The sequence below is a fragment of the Dichomitus squalens genome, assembly GCF_000275845.1.
Source record: "Dichomitus squalens LYAD-421 SS1 unplaced genomic scaffold DICSQscaffold_1, whole genome shotgun sequence".
NCBI classification, from domain to species: Eukaryota; Fungi; Basidiomycota; class Agaricomycetes; order Polyporales; family Polyporaceae; genus Dichomitus; species Dichomitus squalens.
In genome coordinates this window covers 1,114,700-1,127,459 of record NW_006766883.1, presented here as the reverse complement: position 1 = coordinate 1,127,459, position 12,760 = coordinate 1,114,700, and the positions used below count along the sequence as shown (strand labels likewise).

The following is a 12,760-nucleotide window of genomic DNA, read 5'->3' as shown; positions in this document are numbered from 1 at the left end:
ACCTGATAGGAACCTCCCACGATAGCAGTCATGATCGGCCCGCTAGTCTGGGCATACGGACATCTGACCACATCGATGCAATCGGGTAAAGTTATATAGCCCGGGGTCGTGAAGCACAGGTTCGTCATACCGTCAAGGTTGCCCTTCTGCCGCGCTCATTGCACTAGTTAGAGTTTTCGGATATTGAGCGATATGTCTGCGGCACCTCTCCCCGGAGTACGGCGCATAGTTACCGGGCACTCCGCGGACGGGGTAGCGGTCGCGAAGGTCGACGGCATCGTAGACTCGCTCGAGGTACGTGGCTGTTCCATGAAAGAGACAGGCAGTGCAGTGCTGAGTGGCCTTCACGTATTCGTAGGTAGGCCCCAAGATGCCTGGAGTCCGAGTTGGTTCTATGTGGAAAACCGGCGCGTTGCCCGTGAAGGACAATAACGACGAGTAGTATTGCATTACTGACCCGTCACCGCCGCGATTGATGCTGGATAATTGTGCAGGACGGATGGTGCGACTCGTGCACCTGACGGTGACTTCGGGATGATCATGAAGAGCGGCACGAACCTTCAGTACACGGACTTGGCTCCTGGTGCCTCGGCCCCCATGGTGGGTCTGCATCAATTGTTGTAGGATGTTCCAGGGTCTGAGCCGTACGTTAGCACAGGACGTCTTCTCTTGACCATAACATCTTGCGTCAGTCCTGTATACGACTTGCTAACAGGCATAATGACTGACCTCTTGCCTGAACAGTGAGCGGGAAATTAATCCTCATCATGGAGGACGGCTCAGAGACTCTTTTGGAGAAGCCAGGTGATACTGTAGTGCAGCGCGGCACGATCCATGCTTGGAGGAACCCAGGACCGGAGTGGACGCGGTGGATAACAATTATCATCGACGCTGAACCTGCAGTGGTTCATGGTAGACCCCTTCCCGCCGAGCTCAAGCATTAGGTGACTGAGATTGTCCCCTGTGTGCAGCTGGACGCTGACGATCCTACAAGATACACATTTCACTAATGACTGCTTACACGTGCTTCAATCTCATCTCATTGCAAGTTGACGAACAACCCTCCGTCCGTCAATATCTGAGCGCCGGTCACATACTTGGCAAGATCACTGGCCAAGAAAACGACCGGTCCCGCGATATCGTCCGGAGCTATTCCGCGGTCAGCTGGCAGACAACGGACATCGCTAGAAAACGTACCTCCGAGCCGGCCTAGCACAGTTCTCTTGATCATGGCTTCTCGTTTGGCGACATCCGACAGGTCCTCCTTGTTGATGTCCGTTTCGATTGTCCCTGGTAGGACGGCATTGGCCCGGATGTTATACTTGCCCAAGGCCACCGCGCAGCTCTGCATGAGCGATAGGATGCCTGCTTTCGTCGGCGTGTAGTGGCTACGGAGTCTCACGTTAACGAGGTTTTGTGTATAGTGGCACGCCGACGCAGCTTACACCTGGTACTCTCCGCCGACGAGCGCGGAGATGGAGGAGATGCCGATGATGGAACCTCCTTGTGGTGTCTGGTTCTTCATCTGGTTCGCCACGGCTATTGCAATAGGTGTGTGGTTGGCATTTCTTCTGTAACTCGAGTTCTCCCGCTTGGCTTACCTTGTGTGATGTAGAATGCCCCATCTAGGTTGACTTGACGTGTCCGCTCCCAAGTCTCGGGCGACATGGTCAGGAACTCCGAGAAGGGGCAGATGCCCGCATTGCTGACGAGAACATCTACAGCTGATTTGACACTTGCCTAGCAGGAGAACTGACCAATCTCGTACCTATGCGATCGAAGGCCTTCACGCCCTCCTCGACAACCTGCCAAATCACATGTCAGTTGCCGTTCAGTCTGCGGTAGATGGCGGGGCGCCTGTACCTTTAACGATGTCTCGCGCAGAGCGATATCTCCTGGAACAACGACGACCTTTGCATGGGTGTAGGCGCCTTCGATTTCTTGCTTCAGCGTCTCGACCTCCCTCGTCGTTGCCTCGTCTCCGAAGTAGTGAAGTACAAGCCCCGTGGCCCCGTGCTTCGCAGTTTCGATCGCACAGGCGCGACCAATACCCCGAGAAGCGCCGGTAATGACGACGACCTTGTTCGCAAGTAGTGCCATGATCGCCTTAGCGGAGCAGAAATCGATTGCATTGGTACCCATGAGCCATCCTTTTGTACCGGTGGACCTTCGTCATCGCTTGATCGGCGCGATGGTAGTCCAGCGACGAAGCGATCTGGGGTAGCCGCAGCCTGCGGACCGCCGGTACCGGCTATCCATGTCACAAGGACGATGGGAGATGCCCCGGCGGACGGACTGGTACGCATCTGCCACTGGGAAAGTAGTCACAGGATGGGTGAGCAGTGGAAATGCACGGGAAAGCGGATTGCATGATCGTCGGGGGCCGGACCTCGAGCCAAGGTAACGTTAATCTGCGGGCTATATAAGTGAACGAAGAGCGCACGAATGAAGTTATCCCACAGAGGATATCAGATCTGCCGCTGTCTCGTTCGAAGCCTTTGACAATATGTCCGCCAAGATGTAGATGTTTCGCTCGTCGTTTGTGCACCTTGGTCTGTGAGACTGACGTCTCAACGCTAGCTACTACGATTCGGACGCGAACCTCGACGTCCTCGGTGGCAAGACCATCGTCTTTTTGGGGTATGTTGTCTACTTTCTATCTCAAGCCAACATCTAAGGCTGATAGCCATGCAGCTTCGGGAACCAAGGTGCCGCTCAAGCACAAAACCTTCGTGATTCTGGCATCCCGAACGACAAGATCATTGTCGCGAATCGTCCTGACTCCTATGCGGAGGACGCTAAGTCCAAGGGCTTCAACGTCGAGCACAACTTCGCTAACGCGGCTAAGCAGGCTGACGGTTGGTCACTACTATCTCCGTACTAGACGCTGCGGTTCTGATTTGCATTCGCATACTCCGCCCAGTTGTTTTCCTGCTCATCCCTGACCAGGTGCAACCTCGTGTGTTCAACACGGAAATTGCACCAAATTTGAAGGACGACGCTGCAATCGTCGTCGCCAGTGGCTACAACGTCTTCTTCAAGCTGCTGAACTTCAAGCCCTCGCAGGATGTCGTCATGGTCGCCCCTCGGTATGACCACAATATGAATGGGCTGGCTAGTACTATGCTCATGAATACTTGTAGAATGATTGGCTCCTCGGTCCGAAGTCTGTTCGTCAAGGGCAAGGGATTCCCCTGCTTCGTCTCCACAGAACAGGACGGAACCGGAAAAGCACTCGAGATTGCCCTCGCGCTGTCTCGCGTGATTGGTGCGACGAAGGCTGGCGCCATCGCCTCGTCAGCTCGCGAGGAGACTGCCATGGACCTGTTCGCAGAGCAGGCACTGTGGCCGAACATTATTATGCTCTTCAGGTGGGCAGTCACATTCATGGTCACTCGCACAAACGCTCAAGGGATTCAACGCAGGGAAGCATTCAGCGTCCTAAAGGAGGCTGGCTGCTCGGACGAAGCTCTTTGCTACGAGATGTAAGCAGGGAAATTCGACGCTCATCAAGCTTGCTTACTGATATTCCTCTCGACGCAAAGGTGGATGTCCAAGGAGCCAGCGGAAATCTTTGAGCGCGCTGCCGAGGACGGCTTCATCCAACAGGTTTGATAGTAATCCACCTTCCACCCGTATTCGACATGCTCAGGTATGCTGTGCAGCTCAAGCATCACTCCACGGTTTCGCAATACGGCCAGTTGAACGGTGCACTCGCTCTTGATGGTACTGCCGCCCGGGAACACTTCAAGAACATCCTTTACAACCAGGTCCTGAACGGCAAGTTCCAGAAGGAGTTCAGTAAAATCGAGGACGACCTGGAGAAGGAGGGCGACGAAAACCCACTTAACATCTTGTACAAGAAATCTGAGGCGTCCGAGCTGGGTCAAGCAGAGAAGAGGGTTCGCGCGCGGTTGGCCGGCCTTCTTTAGAGGGTCGCATACTTGTCGGAGATATCAATTAGAACATCGCATACCAACATGTTGGATACCTTGTACTCTGTACCATAGACGCCTAAATGAGGACATCCAGGAAACTAATGCGTGGGAACATATCTATTTTGGGGATAAGTCAGGCAGCGACTGGGGAGGAGTCTGTCCGGACTGTCGCGAACCACTGGCCGAGTCGTCATTTGCGCATGAGCTCGTTGCTCCTGCCATCCAGCACGAAAGCTCTTGCTTCCTCTACCATGTCCTCCCCGAACGGTAAGGTGGAGAGAATGGATGTTGATAGGCCTAGGTCTCTGGACAGGCGATCCAAGGCGTACGTGGTTTCATTGTTTTTGCTGTTCCATACTGGACTTTTTCCACAGATCTCGAGACCACTCCACCGAAACACACCGAACCCGGCGTTCTCATCGCTCCCGCTCGCGAGACAGAGACAGGGAAAGGCGTCATCGTGACCGCGACGACTACGACGATCGCCGCAGGAGGAGCCGCAGCAGAGACAGAAGAGATAGGTCTCGCGAGAAGTCCCACCGCGATAAGGACCACGAACGCGACCGTGAGCGCGACAAGGACAGGGAGCGACGAAGGGACCGTGACGGTGAGCGCCGTCGTAGTGAAAGAGATAGGGCGGAGAGTCGACATAGCCATCGAGACCGTGAGAGGGACAGGGACAGGGATCGCGACCGTGAGCGTGACAAGGACGACCGGGACCACAGGGATCGCCGCAGAAAGCGTGGCGACGACTTGGAGGAGGGCCGTGACAGCTACATTGCTGATGAGAGGGCCAAGAGAAAGCGGTCCGATGAAGGTGGCGAGGAGTCCTCTCTTCCCGCTCCTCCACCGTCCGCTGGACTACCCCCGCCTCCTCCGCCTTTGGCAGACAGTCCGCGTCGTGGAACTCGTTCCCGTGAGCCGGATCGCAGGTACGGTGACAGGTTGCCTAGGCGTTCTCGGGACCCTAGAGATGACTTCGACGAGCCTCTTCCGCCTCGTCCAGAGAGGGAGCGCAGCCGTCCTGTGAGCCCTCCGCGCAAGTACGTGTCCCCCGCTTTCTGCCAGACATTCAACACAAACGTGAACTCCCATAACAGACGCCCATCTCCTTCGTACGAGCCACCTCAAGACGACCCCATGAATGACGAGCCCAGCCCAGACGACTCTGAGGCTCGATCCGTCTTTGTGTCTCAGCTCGCAGCCCGTCTCACAGCCCGTGACCTGGGTTATTTTTTCGAGGACAAGCTGGGCGAAAACACTGTCATGGATTCCAGGATTGTCACAGACAGGATCTCTCGTCGCTCCAAGGGGTCAGTTCGTATCTGAGTTCCTGGGATCACGACTAACGTGCACCTCACTAGCATTGGTTATGTGGAATTCCGCTCCGTTGAACTCGTTGACAAGGCTATCGCGCTGAGTGGAACTGTAGTGATGGGTCTACCTATCCAGATTCAGCACACAGAAGCCGAGAGGAACAGGCTTCATCCTGGCGACGGGTGAATGTTACTTAGCTACTATCACCTGGATATATGCTGACATCTCGCAGCAATCTCAACCTTCCGCCGGGTGTCAGCGCTCCCCATGGCGGCATGCAGTAAGTCATACGCTATATCTTCATACTGGTCATTACTCATGTATGACTTAGACTCTACGTCGGCTCGCTCCATTTCAACCTTTCAGAATCCGACATCAAACAAGTGTTTGAGCCATTTGGTGAACTTGAGTTTGTCGATCTTCATCGTGATCCGGTGACTGGGCGCAGCAAAGGTTATGCATTCGTACAGTGAGTGTCATATATCGCAACTTCCCTTCATTCCCGGCTGATGTCATGCCCCAGGTACAAGCGCGCGGAAGACGCGAAGATGGCTCTCGAGCAGATGGATGGCTTTGAATTGGCTGGACGAACTGTAGGCGCGACCTAGGCATATGATATTCTCAGATGCTAATTGTGCGACAGCTCCGCGTCAATACTGTCCACGAAAAGGGCTCTGCGAGATACACTCAGCAAGATTCCCTCGACGAAGCTGGCGGTGCGTCTTATTAGACTGGTGCAAGAAAGGCTTTTATTGAACACCTTACTAGGTGGTAACCTGAACGCAGCTTCACGTCAAGCGCTGATGCAGAAACTTGCCAGAATCGATCCCACCCCTGCCAAAATGGAGCCTATGTAAGTACTTTTCGCCACCGGTCTACCACATCGTCTCAAATGGTTTCTAGCGCTCGGCCCAACATTCCTCAGACCATGCAGTCGAGGTCCGTCCTCATGAAGAACATGTTCAACCCCGAGGAGTACGTACCATGGTAGTGGTGTTGAGTCCTGTGCACTGATGTCCGTGCAGAGAAACCGAACGTGACTGGGACAAGGACCTCGCTGAAGACGTCAAGGGCGAGTGCGAGTCGAAGTATGGGCGTGTGCTCGCCATCAAGGTTGAGAAAGAGTCACAGGTTCGTTCAAACGCACCCTTTTTCATTCCGTACCAAGCTGATCTTGTTCAGGGCGAGATTTACGTCAAGTTCGAGACCGTTGATGCTGCTAAAAACGCCATTGAAGGTTTGAACGGTCGTTGGTTTGGTGGGCGACAGATCACCGCTGCTTTTATCTCCGATGCCATCATGCAAGCTCACCAGTGAACGCTCACTGATTGGGTTCGCTTCTGAAATGCAGCCGTTCAGGTGTCGCGCCAGCGAATAATCGAAGCAAAAACCGTTGTATTCTCATGTCATCGAACGTTTGTGGTGTCGTTTCTCAAAGCTATATCTTGTTACGCAGATTCGAATACCGTCGTCTTGCTAGGCTAGGGTTCAGACGACTTTGCTGTCGTCCTATTGTCACCATATAGGCAGGTTATTACTGACGTCTGGAGCGTCGTGTCGCTACCGTCTCTCAATTATCTCTTCTGCAATAGATATGGCTTGACTGCCGTGCCTCGGGGACCGTTGTAACGGTATGATCAGACTTCTGACTTTTGAGTTGAGTAGGTCCAATCGACTTTGCATCGCCACGACAAGGGATGCCCTGCCAAGACGTAGACCATTTGGAGGTCTCAGGTGATATCTCCGCTTATGCTTGATGCGTCGAATGTTTTGCCTGAGTGCTTGTGCAGAATGTCCGACCGGCCCGCAACAGCGTTACCACCTAGTGCAGTGCTTATGCTCTATAGCAGACGCGCCAACGGGGACAGCTATGTCCCTGAGTCCATTCAAGGGTTCTCGCGGCATCCGACCTGCAGGGGTATATGGGAGCTGTCCCTGAAACTCTTTCTTACAATGCTATGTTATCCCGCTCCTTGTAATCATTACTGCACGCGTTCCATCAGTGGACCCAACACTACATTCGATAACATTCTCTGCGTATATGCTTCTTCCTATCCTACTCATTAACGATTTGTACTGAAACCTCACTGCCACTCAGGGACGCCTATGAGGTATAGAGTGCCTTGCGCAAAGCGTTGGCGGCATCAGAAACGAGCTCCCTACCTATCTCAAGGGCGCTAATTACGGACTGCTCAGCAAACGATCCAAGGGGTGTGAACGCGCAATTGCTTACCCGTCCATAGCCATGATCGGGTGGGGAGCACCCTTGTACACCTTGACCTCCGCTGGGATACCCGCCTTTGTGAGCTTCTCGCCGTAGGCGATACCTTCGTCACGGAGGATATCGAGCTCGGCGACGCCAATCCAGGCGGGAGGAGACTTCTTAAAGAGCTCCTCGGGCGCGAAGATAGGCGAGTTGTCCCACTTGGTATGGTCCTCCGGGTTGGGCGTGTAATTGTCCCGGAACCAGAGCATCCTACCTGGGACAAGTGCTACGGTCCGCTCGTTCTCCTTCCAGGACGGGTAGCGGTCGTCGTCCACCTGCGCGGTGTTGTCCACGACGGGGACGACGAGCAGCTGGAAGACGACGGGAATGCCGAGCTCAGCTGCCTTGTGCGTAGCAATGGCAGCGAGGTTTCCGCCGCTGTTGCGTGCGAATGTACGTCAGCGATGACAGTGATCGGACGGACGGGGCGCGTTTGCTATTTGGGTGGACAGGAGGATCAGCTGACCTGGAGGATCCGCCCACTGCGATGCGCGAAGGGTTGACACCCAGCAGCTCTTTGCCCTTGTTGTACACCCATTGGAGGGATTCGACTGTGTCTTCGACGGCGGCGGGGTAGGGGTTCTCAGGGCCTAGGCGATAGTCGACGGATACGACGACGGTGTTCGCACCTGGGTGAGATGGGCGGGAGAAGCGCGTTAACCTGCTAATAGCGCGAGCCTGCGAGGGACGATCGCTGCTCACGCTTGCACATGTTGCTCGAGAACGAGTTCTCTGTGTCGATGCGTCCCAGTGTCCATCCCCCTATAGAAGCACGGGAAGCGGTACGTAAGATGTAGTTTCAGAGTTTAGGGACAGTGCGTAAGTAACATATAAAGATTGGCTATCTCTGGAGACGCGCGAAACGCACCTCCGTGGAAGAAGATAAAGACAGGCCAGCCTCCCTCCGGCGCGTCGCCTTCTGGCGTGAAGACGCGCACGGAGAACTTGCTGAGGGCGTAGTCCTGGACATTGCCCACGGGGAGGGGCTCGGATCCGCCTTGGACGGCAGGTGCAGCGCGGACGGCGGGGTCCCAAGGGAGGTCGTGGAGGAATGGCGTGTGCTGGATGTGCTGCCTGTGGAAGTCGGCGTACTCCTTGAGCAGCCTCGCCTCTGTTTGGGGGTGAATGGGCTGGAGGACGGGGCGTTCGGAGGCCATTTGGGCGATGTAGCAGGCTGTTAGCAATCTAGCAGCTCTAGGCTGTGAACACGGCCAGGCACACCCTATATACCAACTTTTATAGAAGAACAGCCGCGAGACGGGCCGTTATCTGCGCTGGGCATGTGCTTGGAAGAGTATGACTCGAGAGGGCGATTGGTACCGGCGCTGTTGCAGGCAGCAGCCTCGTATACTATCTGCGACGGTCTCTGGCGGCAGGCGGACCGCGTCAAGGTACGGCGGGCGCCAGATGAGGCTCAATATATATCCGATATCGGATGTGTATAGATCTAAGCGAGTGCGCTCCGAGGGAATCCCTCCTCCGCTGTCTTTCTGCCACAGGCCTCTGCGCCAGCCACATAACATCTCTCGACTCCACCTCCCACAGCACACGCCCGACTCACCCTCCTTCCACGACACCCTCTCCCACCATGGGCGCAGAGGAGCATCCCCAGTCCAACCCGCTCGTCCCGAAGCAATCTCGGACCCCGTACCATATCAGCGGCAAGCCCGAGAAGCAGGATCTCGTCGACGAGTACAAGGGCCAGAACCTCGATGTGCTCAGGACGCCTGCACTCGTCATCGACCGCGCCGTCTTCGCGCGCAACTGCGCCAAGATGCACCAGCTCGCACAGAACCTTGGCGCCAGGTTCCGCGCGCACGTCAAGTCTCACAAGGTCTGTCCTCCGAGCGTATGTCTCTCGCCATGGCTAACCGCGCAACGTAGACTCCGGAGGGAACCAGGCTCCAGCTCCTCTCTACTGTAGACGAAACCCACTCCATCGTTGTGTCAACCGTCATGGAGGTCTGTGAGGTCTTCCGCGCCGGACTTATGGCCGACGGAACGGTCAAAGATGTAGGTTTCCTCGCTCTACATACCCGTCACGTGATGGCACTCGATCCCCACACACCATACAGGTCCTCTACGGGCTGCCTATGGCGCCAAATAAGATCGCAGATCTATCTGCCCTAACCGACGAACTGTCCGCAGTGGGCGCGTCTATGCGCATCCTCCTCGATCACCCTGACCAAGTCAAGGGCATCGAGGACTGGGAGGCCACCAAGACAAATCACAGGGAATGGTCTGTGTTCATCAAAGTTGATAGCGGCAACCAGTATGTGTCCGAATTGTCTTTCTCAAAGTGTGCACCCGACAAATCGCCAAGCAGGCGAGCAGGACTCAAGCCCGGTACCCCAGCCTTCACGACACTGCTTGAGGCCGCCCTTGCTTCCCCCTCTATCTCCGTTTACGGCTTCTATACCCATGCGGGAAACTCGTACGCGTCGACATCCTTTGAAGAAGCGACGAACTATCTCTTGTCGGAGGTAACCGCCGTCAATACCGCGGCAGCTGTCGCGCTCAAGCTCATCGCCGCGAAACCTCACCTCTCGCAACCTAGGGAACCTTATGTTCTCTCGGTAGGCGCCACACCAACGGCTCATGCTGCGACGGAAGAGCTCCGAGCCAAACTTGAGGCGACTCTGAACGGTGTGCTTGAACTCCATGCAGGTGAGCTGGTTGAAATACGCGACTACTTACTGGCGTACTCAAGGACAAGTCAGGCAACTACCCCCTCAACGACCTCCAGCAACTGAACACCGGCCTGATCAGCCCGCGTGATATCGCCTCGCGTGTGCTCGCGACCGTCATCTCGTATTACCCTGGTCGCGGTGAGGACGGGTCAGACGAGGCGATGTGCGACGCAGGTGCGATTGCCATGAGCAAAGACACCGGTCCGCGACCCGGGTACGGCGACATCATCGGCAAGCCCTGGAGGATGGGTCGGTGCTCGCAGGAGCACGGGATCCTCGCACAGATGCCGCCGGAGCAGTTCGCTCTCGGGCCCATACAGGGCGACGGCAGCCTGAAGCTCGGCGACATGGTGCAGATTGTCGGACAGCACGCGTGTTTGATCCTCGCTGGCTACCCGTGGTACTACGTCGTGGATTCCGGTGTGGGCGACGGTAACACCGTCGTCGACGTGTGGGTGCCGTGGAAGGGCTGGTGACTGTCGCGGCGCGTACGCTAGACGCGCCTGCGTGCCATCTTGGGGGCTAGTATGCGAGATCTGAGAGGCAGAACGTATCAATACTTACTCTGTACTTGTAAAATGCGTATGAAACTCGAGCCTGGCGCTAGCTGTGTATACGCTCTCTGAAATGCTTTCGTCTGAGTCCGAGGAGATGACGACACGGGGACTAAGTAACTGACGATGTTCTTATGTACTCACTCCGCGATGGAAGCGCACAGACGCCCGAGATTGCCTGATTGCCACGTGCGGTTGCGCGTTAGGCCTCGGAGCCACAGTCGTCGACCTCTGCGGCAGTGGCCGGCTCCCTTCTGCGGCACTGAGCTCATCATCCTCGCCCCCGACCACGACCAAGCTGCCATGGCGTACGCAGACTACGACGCCGATGCTACAGAACTACTTGAGACCTACGGTGCGTGGCGTATACTGTCTCCCAACACTCCCTCGGTTGACAATCGGTACTGCAGATTTCCTCATGAAGTTCATCATAATTGGTGCGCATAGCGCGTGCGCTGCAGCGGGCGCGAGCTGACGATGTTGTTATCGCGGCAGGGGAAGCTGGAACGGGCAAGACGTGTTTGCTCCACCAGTTCACGCACAATTCATGTGAGGAGCACTTCCTTCGGAGCTCGTTTGCCTTCTTTATCTCATCCAGAGGGCAGTCAAGGAGCACTCTCAGCACACGATCGGGGTCGAGTTTTCCAGTCGGACAGTCAAGCTAGGGGAGAAGCGGATAAAGCTGCAGGTGAGCTGCTCTGCGTTTGGATGCGTCGTGTTGGTTTAATCCACTTGTACCCTGGTAGCTGTGGGATACGGCGGGACAGGAGAGATTTCGGTGAGTGTGCCATAATCCAAGGATATCTTGACGTCAAGACCGATATCTTCTTTCGCCACTCAGTTCCGTGACGCGAAGTTACTACCGAGGGGCCGCAGGGGCTATTCTTGTGTACGACATCACCAGGTTCGCTAGCATGTCGATTCTGCGCCGCCGTAAGTATGCACCCACGCTGAGACACTTGCCTTCTAGTCGCGCCTCTTTCTCGAAGCTTTCTCGGTGGCTTGAAGACGCCCGCGCATTGGGAAGCCCGCACCTGGTCACGGTCCTCGTCGGGAATAAGTCGGATAGAGAGGAAGAGCGAGAGGTGGAGTGGGCAGAAGCGAGTCGATGGGCAGCAGAGCACGGTGAGCTCGCTATAGGATCATCCGCCGTAGTAGCGACCATCGCTCACCTTACATCAGATGTGCACTTCTTGGAGGCGTCTTCGCTGAGCGGCGATAACGTAGAGGCGCCCTTTCTGCTCTGTGCGAGGTCGATATTGCTCGCGATCGAGGCGGGCACCCTCGATCCCGAGAAGGCAGGCAGCGGTGTCAGCTACGGCGACCGTGCGTTGCGGAGGGTCAACAGCTCAAGTCGGCTGAGCTTTGGGAGCCTGAGCGGGTCCCGGCGGAAGAGCACTACAGTAAGGCTCAAGATCCCCGGGACCGGCGTACGATGTTGTTAGGCATCATCGCGCAGTCGGGCACTTCTCCTCTTGGTTCTCTCGCACGTAAGTCTCCACCGCTCGTTCCTTATTCCGAATGTTCTCAGGATAATTGACTCATATTGACGTTTGATGATAGTCGGAGCGGATTGCGCTTCATCGGACACATTTGCGCAGCGGTCTGCGCCGATCATTCTCTCGCTTCTTCCGGCCGTCGTATTTGTTCGCAGCATACCCTTCCCATCGCCTATACCTCTCTCATCGGTACTCTCACTCCGCATGCGAGTGTCGCCCCACGCTTGTCTGTTTGACCGAACGGAAGTAGACACGCCGTACAGCTACACGCTAGTTACGCTTCACGTCAGGAATATCTTGTAGTAGTCGTGTTTAATCTTCTGGCAGCTCATGTATCGGATCATCTGTACTTTTACCTCACGCCATTGGTAGTAGATATGATCTATTCGTGGACGATTAGGCATGTTTCGACCACTGGATTCCAGCGGACTACTCAGTGGAGCAGACCGTGTGACTAGGTCGGGCGCGTATTCGTTACATCCTCGCGTTTCTTCTC

The 12,760-nt window shown here is 55.7% G+C and overlaps 6 protein-coding genes across 6 annotated transcripts; 4 read left to right on the top strand and 2 right to left on the bottom strand.

Moving 5' to 3' along the window:
- Positions 1 to 180: 180 nt before the first annotated feature.
- DICSQDRAFT_131032 (NAD(P)-binding protein) lies at positions 181 to 2,254 on the bottom strand. The gene is made up of 10 exons (XM_007360193.1): positions 1,864 to 2,254; positions 1,769 to 1,805; positions 1,602 to 1,718; positions 1,446 to 1,539; positions 995 to 1,388; positions 745 to 944; positions 654 to 687; positions 495 to 600; positions 359 to 438; positions 181 to 294 (listed from the first exon to the last, which is right to left on the bottom strand). The coding sequence occupies exons 1-5, from the start codon at positions 2,098 to 2,100 to the stop codon at positions 1,040 to 1,042; spliced, it is 834 nt and encodes a 277-aa protein (XP_007360255.1). The 5' UTR covers positions 2,101 to 2,254; the 3' UTR covers positions 181 to 294; positions 359 to 438; positions 495 to 600; positions 654 to 687; positions 745 to 944; positions 995 to 1,039.
- Positions 2,255 to 2,469: 215 nt separating this feature from the next.
- Positions 2,470 to 4,023, top strand: DICSQDRAFT_95466 (IlvN-domain-containing protein). The gene is made up of 8 exons (XM_007360192.1): positions 2,470 to 2,520; positions 2,581 to 2,640; positions 2,695 to 2,858; positions 2,924 to 3,089; positions 3,144 to 3,371; positions 3,426 to 3,485; positions 3,546 to 3,609; positions 3,666 to 4,023. Exons 1-8 carry the CDS (start codon positions 2,507 to 2,509, stop codon positions 3,930 to 3,932), a joined length of 1,023 nt encoding a protein of 340 aa, XP_007360254.1. The 5' UTR covers positions 2,470 to 2,506; the 3' UTR covers positions 3,933 to 4,023.
- Positions 4,024 to 4,189: 166 nt separating this feature from the next.
- Positions 4,190 to 6,572, top strand: DICSQDRAFT_142335 (splicing factor CC1-like protein; the record flags this gene model as incomplete). Its single annotated transcript, XM_007360191.1, has 11 exons — positions 4,190 to 4,263; positions 4,313 to 5,251; positions 5,303 to 5,437; positions 5,488 to 5,535; positions 5,587 to 5,724; positions 5,779 to 5,848; positions 5,899 to 5,971; positions 6,024 to 6,108; positions 6,159 to 6,230; positions 6,281 to 6,386; positions 6,438 to 6,572. 11 exons carry the CDS (start codon positions 4,190 to 4,192, stop codon positions 6,570 to 6,572), a joined length of 1,875 nt encoding a protein of 624 aa, XP_007360253.1.
- Positions 6,573 to 7,484: 912 nt separating this feature from the next.
- DICSQDRAFT_164596 (lipase/ esterase) lies at positions 7,485 to 8,678 on the bottom strand (the record flags this gene model as incomplete). Its single annotated transcript, XM_007360190.1, has 4 exons — positions 7,485 to 7,899; positions 7,988 to 8,150; positions 8,224 to 8,283; positions 8,390 to 8,678. The coding sequence occupies 4 exons, from the start codon at positions 8,676 to 8,678 to the stop codon at positions 7,485 to 7,487; spliced, it is 927 nt and encodes a 308-aa protein (XP_007360252.1).
- A 341-nt stretch (positions 8,679 to 9,019) lies between these two features.
- On the top strand, positions 9,020 to 10,831 carry DICSQDRAFT_95462 (uncharacterized protein). The gene is made up of 4 exons (XM_007360189.1): positions 9,020 to 9,355; positions 9,406 to 9,534; positions 9,597 to 10,188; positions 10,242 to 10,831. Exons 1-4 carry the CDS (start codon positions 9,110 to 9,112, stop codon positions 10,685 to 10,687), a joined length of 1,413 nt encoding a protein of 470 aa, XP_007360251.1. The 5' UTR covers positions 9,020 to 9,109; the 3' UTR covers positions 10,688 to 10,831.
- A 183-nt stretch (positions 10,832 to 11,014) lies between these two features.
- Positions 11,015 to 12,751, top strand: DICSQDRAFT_151183 (ras-domain-containing protein). Its single transcript, XM_007360188.1, has 9 exons — positions 11,015 to 11,120; positions 11,176 to 11,202; positions 11,261 to 11,314; positions 11,371 to 11,453; positions 11,512 to 11,543; positions 11,607 to 11,669; positions 11,736 to 11,890; positions 11,948 to 12,255; positions 12,329 to 12,751. Exons 1-8 carry the CDS (start codon positions 11,069 to 11,071, stop codon positions 12,208 to 12,210), a joined length of 729 nt encoding a protein of 242 aa, XP_007360250.1. The 5' UTR covers positions 11,015 to 11,068; the 3' UTR covers positions 12,211 to 12,255; positions 12,329 to 12,751.
- The last annotated feature ends 9 nt before the right edge of the window (positions 12,752 to 12,760 follow it).

What these genes read in the sequence shown, in the direction of transcription:
- DICSQDRAFT_131032 (XM_007360193.1), bottom strand. Translation starts at nt 2,100, where the DNA reads ATGGCACTACTTGCGAACAAGGTCGTCGTCATTACCGGCGCTTCTCGG. An exon ending in TGCGCGAGACATCGTTAAAG is followed by an intron (nt 1,806 to 1,863) that starts GTACAGGCGCCC and finishes GTGATTTGGCAG; the next exon opens with GTTGTCGAGGAGGGCGTGAA. An exon ending in GTCGGCGGAGAGTACCAGGT is followed by an intron (nt 1,389 to 1,445) that starts GTAAGCTGCGTC and finishes GAGACTCCGTAG; the next exon opens with CCACTACACGCCGACGAAAG.
- DICSQDRAFT_95466 (XM_007360192.1), top strand. An exon ending in CGCGGCTAAGCAGGCTGACG is followed by an intron (nt 2,859 to 2,923) that starts GTTGGTCACTAC and finishes TACTCCGCCCAG; the next exon opens with TTGTTTTCCTGCTCATCCCT. An exon ending in AGGACGGCTTCATCCAACAG is followed by an intron (nt 3,610 to 3,665) that starts GTTTGATAGTAA and finishes TATGCTGTGCAG; the next exon opens with CTCAAGCATCACTCCACGGT.
- DICSQDRAFT_95462 (XM_007360189.1), top strand. Translation starts at nt 9,110, where the DNA reads ATGGGCGCAGAGGAGCATCCCCAGTCCAACCCGCTCGTCCCGAAGCAA. An exon ending in CGCACGTCAAGTCTCACAAG is followed by an intron (nt 9,356 to 9,405) that starts GTCTGTCCTCCG and finishes CGCGCAACGTAG; the next exon opens with ACTCCGGAGGGAACCAGGCT. An exon ending in TGTGCTTGAACTCCATGCAG is followed by an intron (nt 10,189 to 10,241) that starts GTGAGCTGGTTG and finishes AGGACAAGTCAG; the next exon opens with GCAACTACCCCCTCAACGAC.
- DICSQDRAFT_151183 (XM_007360188.1), top strand. Translation starts at nt 11,069, where the DNA reads ATGGCGTACGCAGACTACGACGCCGATGCTACAGAACTACTTGAGACC. An exon ending in AGAAGCGGATAAAGCTGCAG is followed by an intron (nt 11,454 to 11,511) that starts GTGAGCTGCTCT and finishes GTACCCTGGTAG; the next exon opens with CTGTGGGATACGGCGGGACA. An exon ending in GCGGGACAGGAGAGATTTCG is followed by an intron (nt 11,544 to 11,606) that starts GTGAGTGTGCCA and finishes TTCGCCACTCAG; the next exon opens with TTCCGTGACGCGAAGTTACT.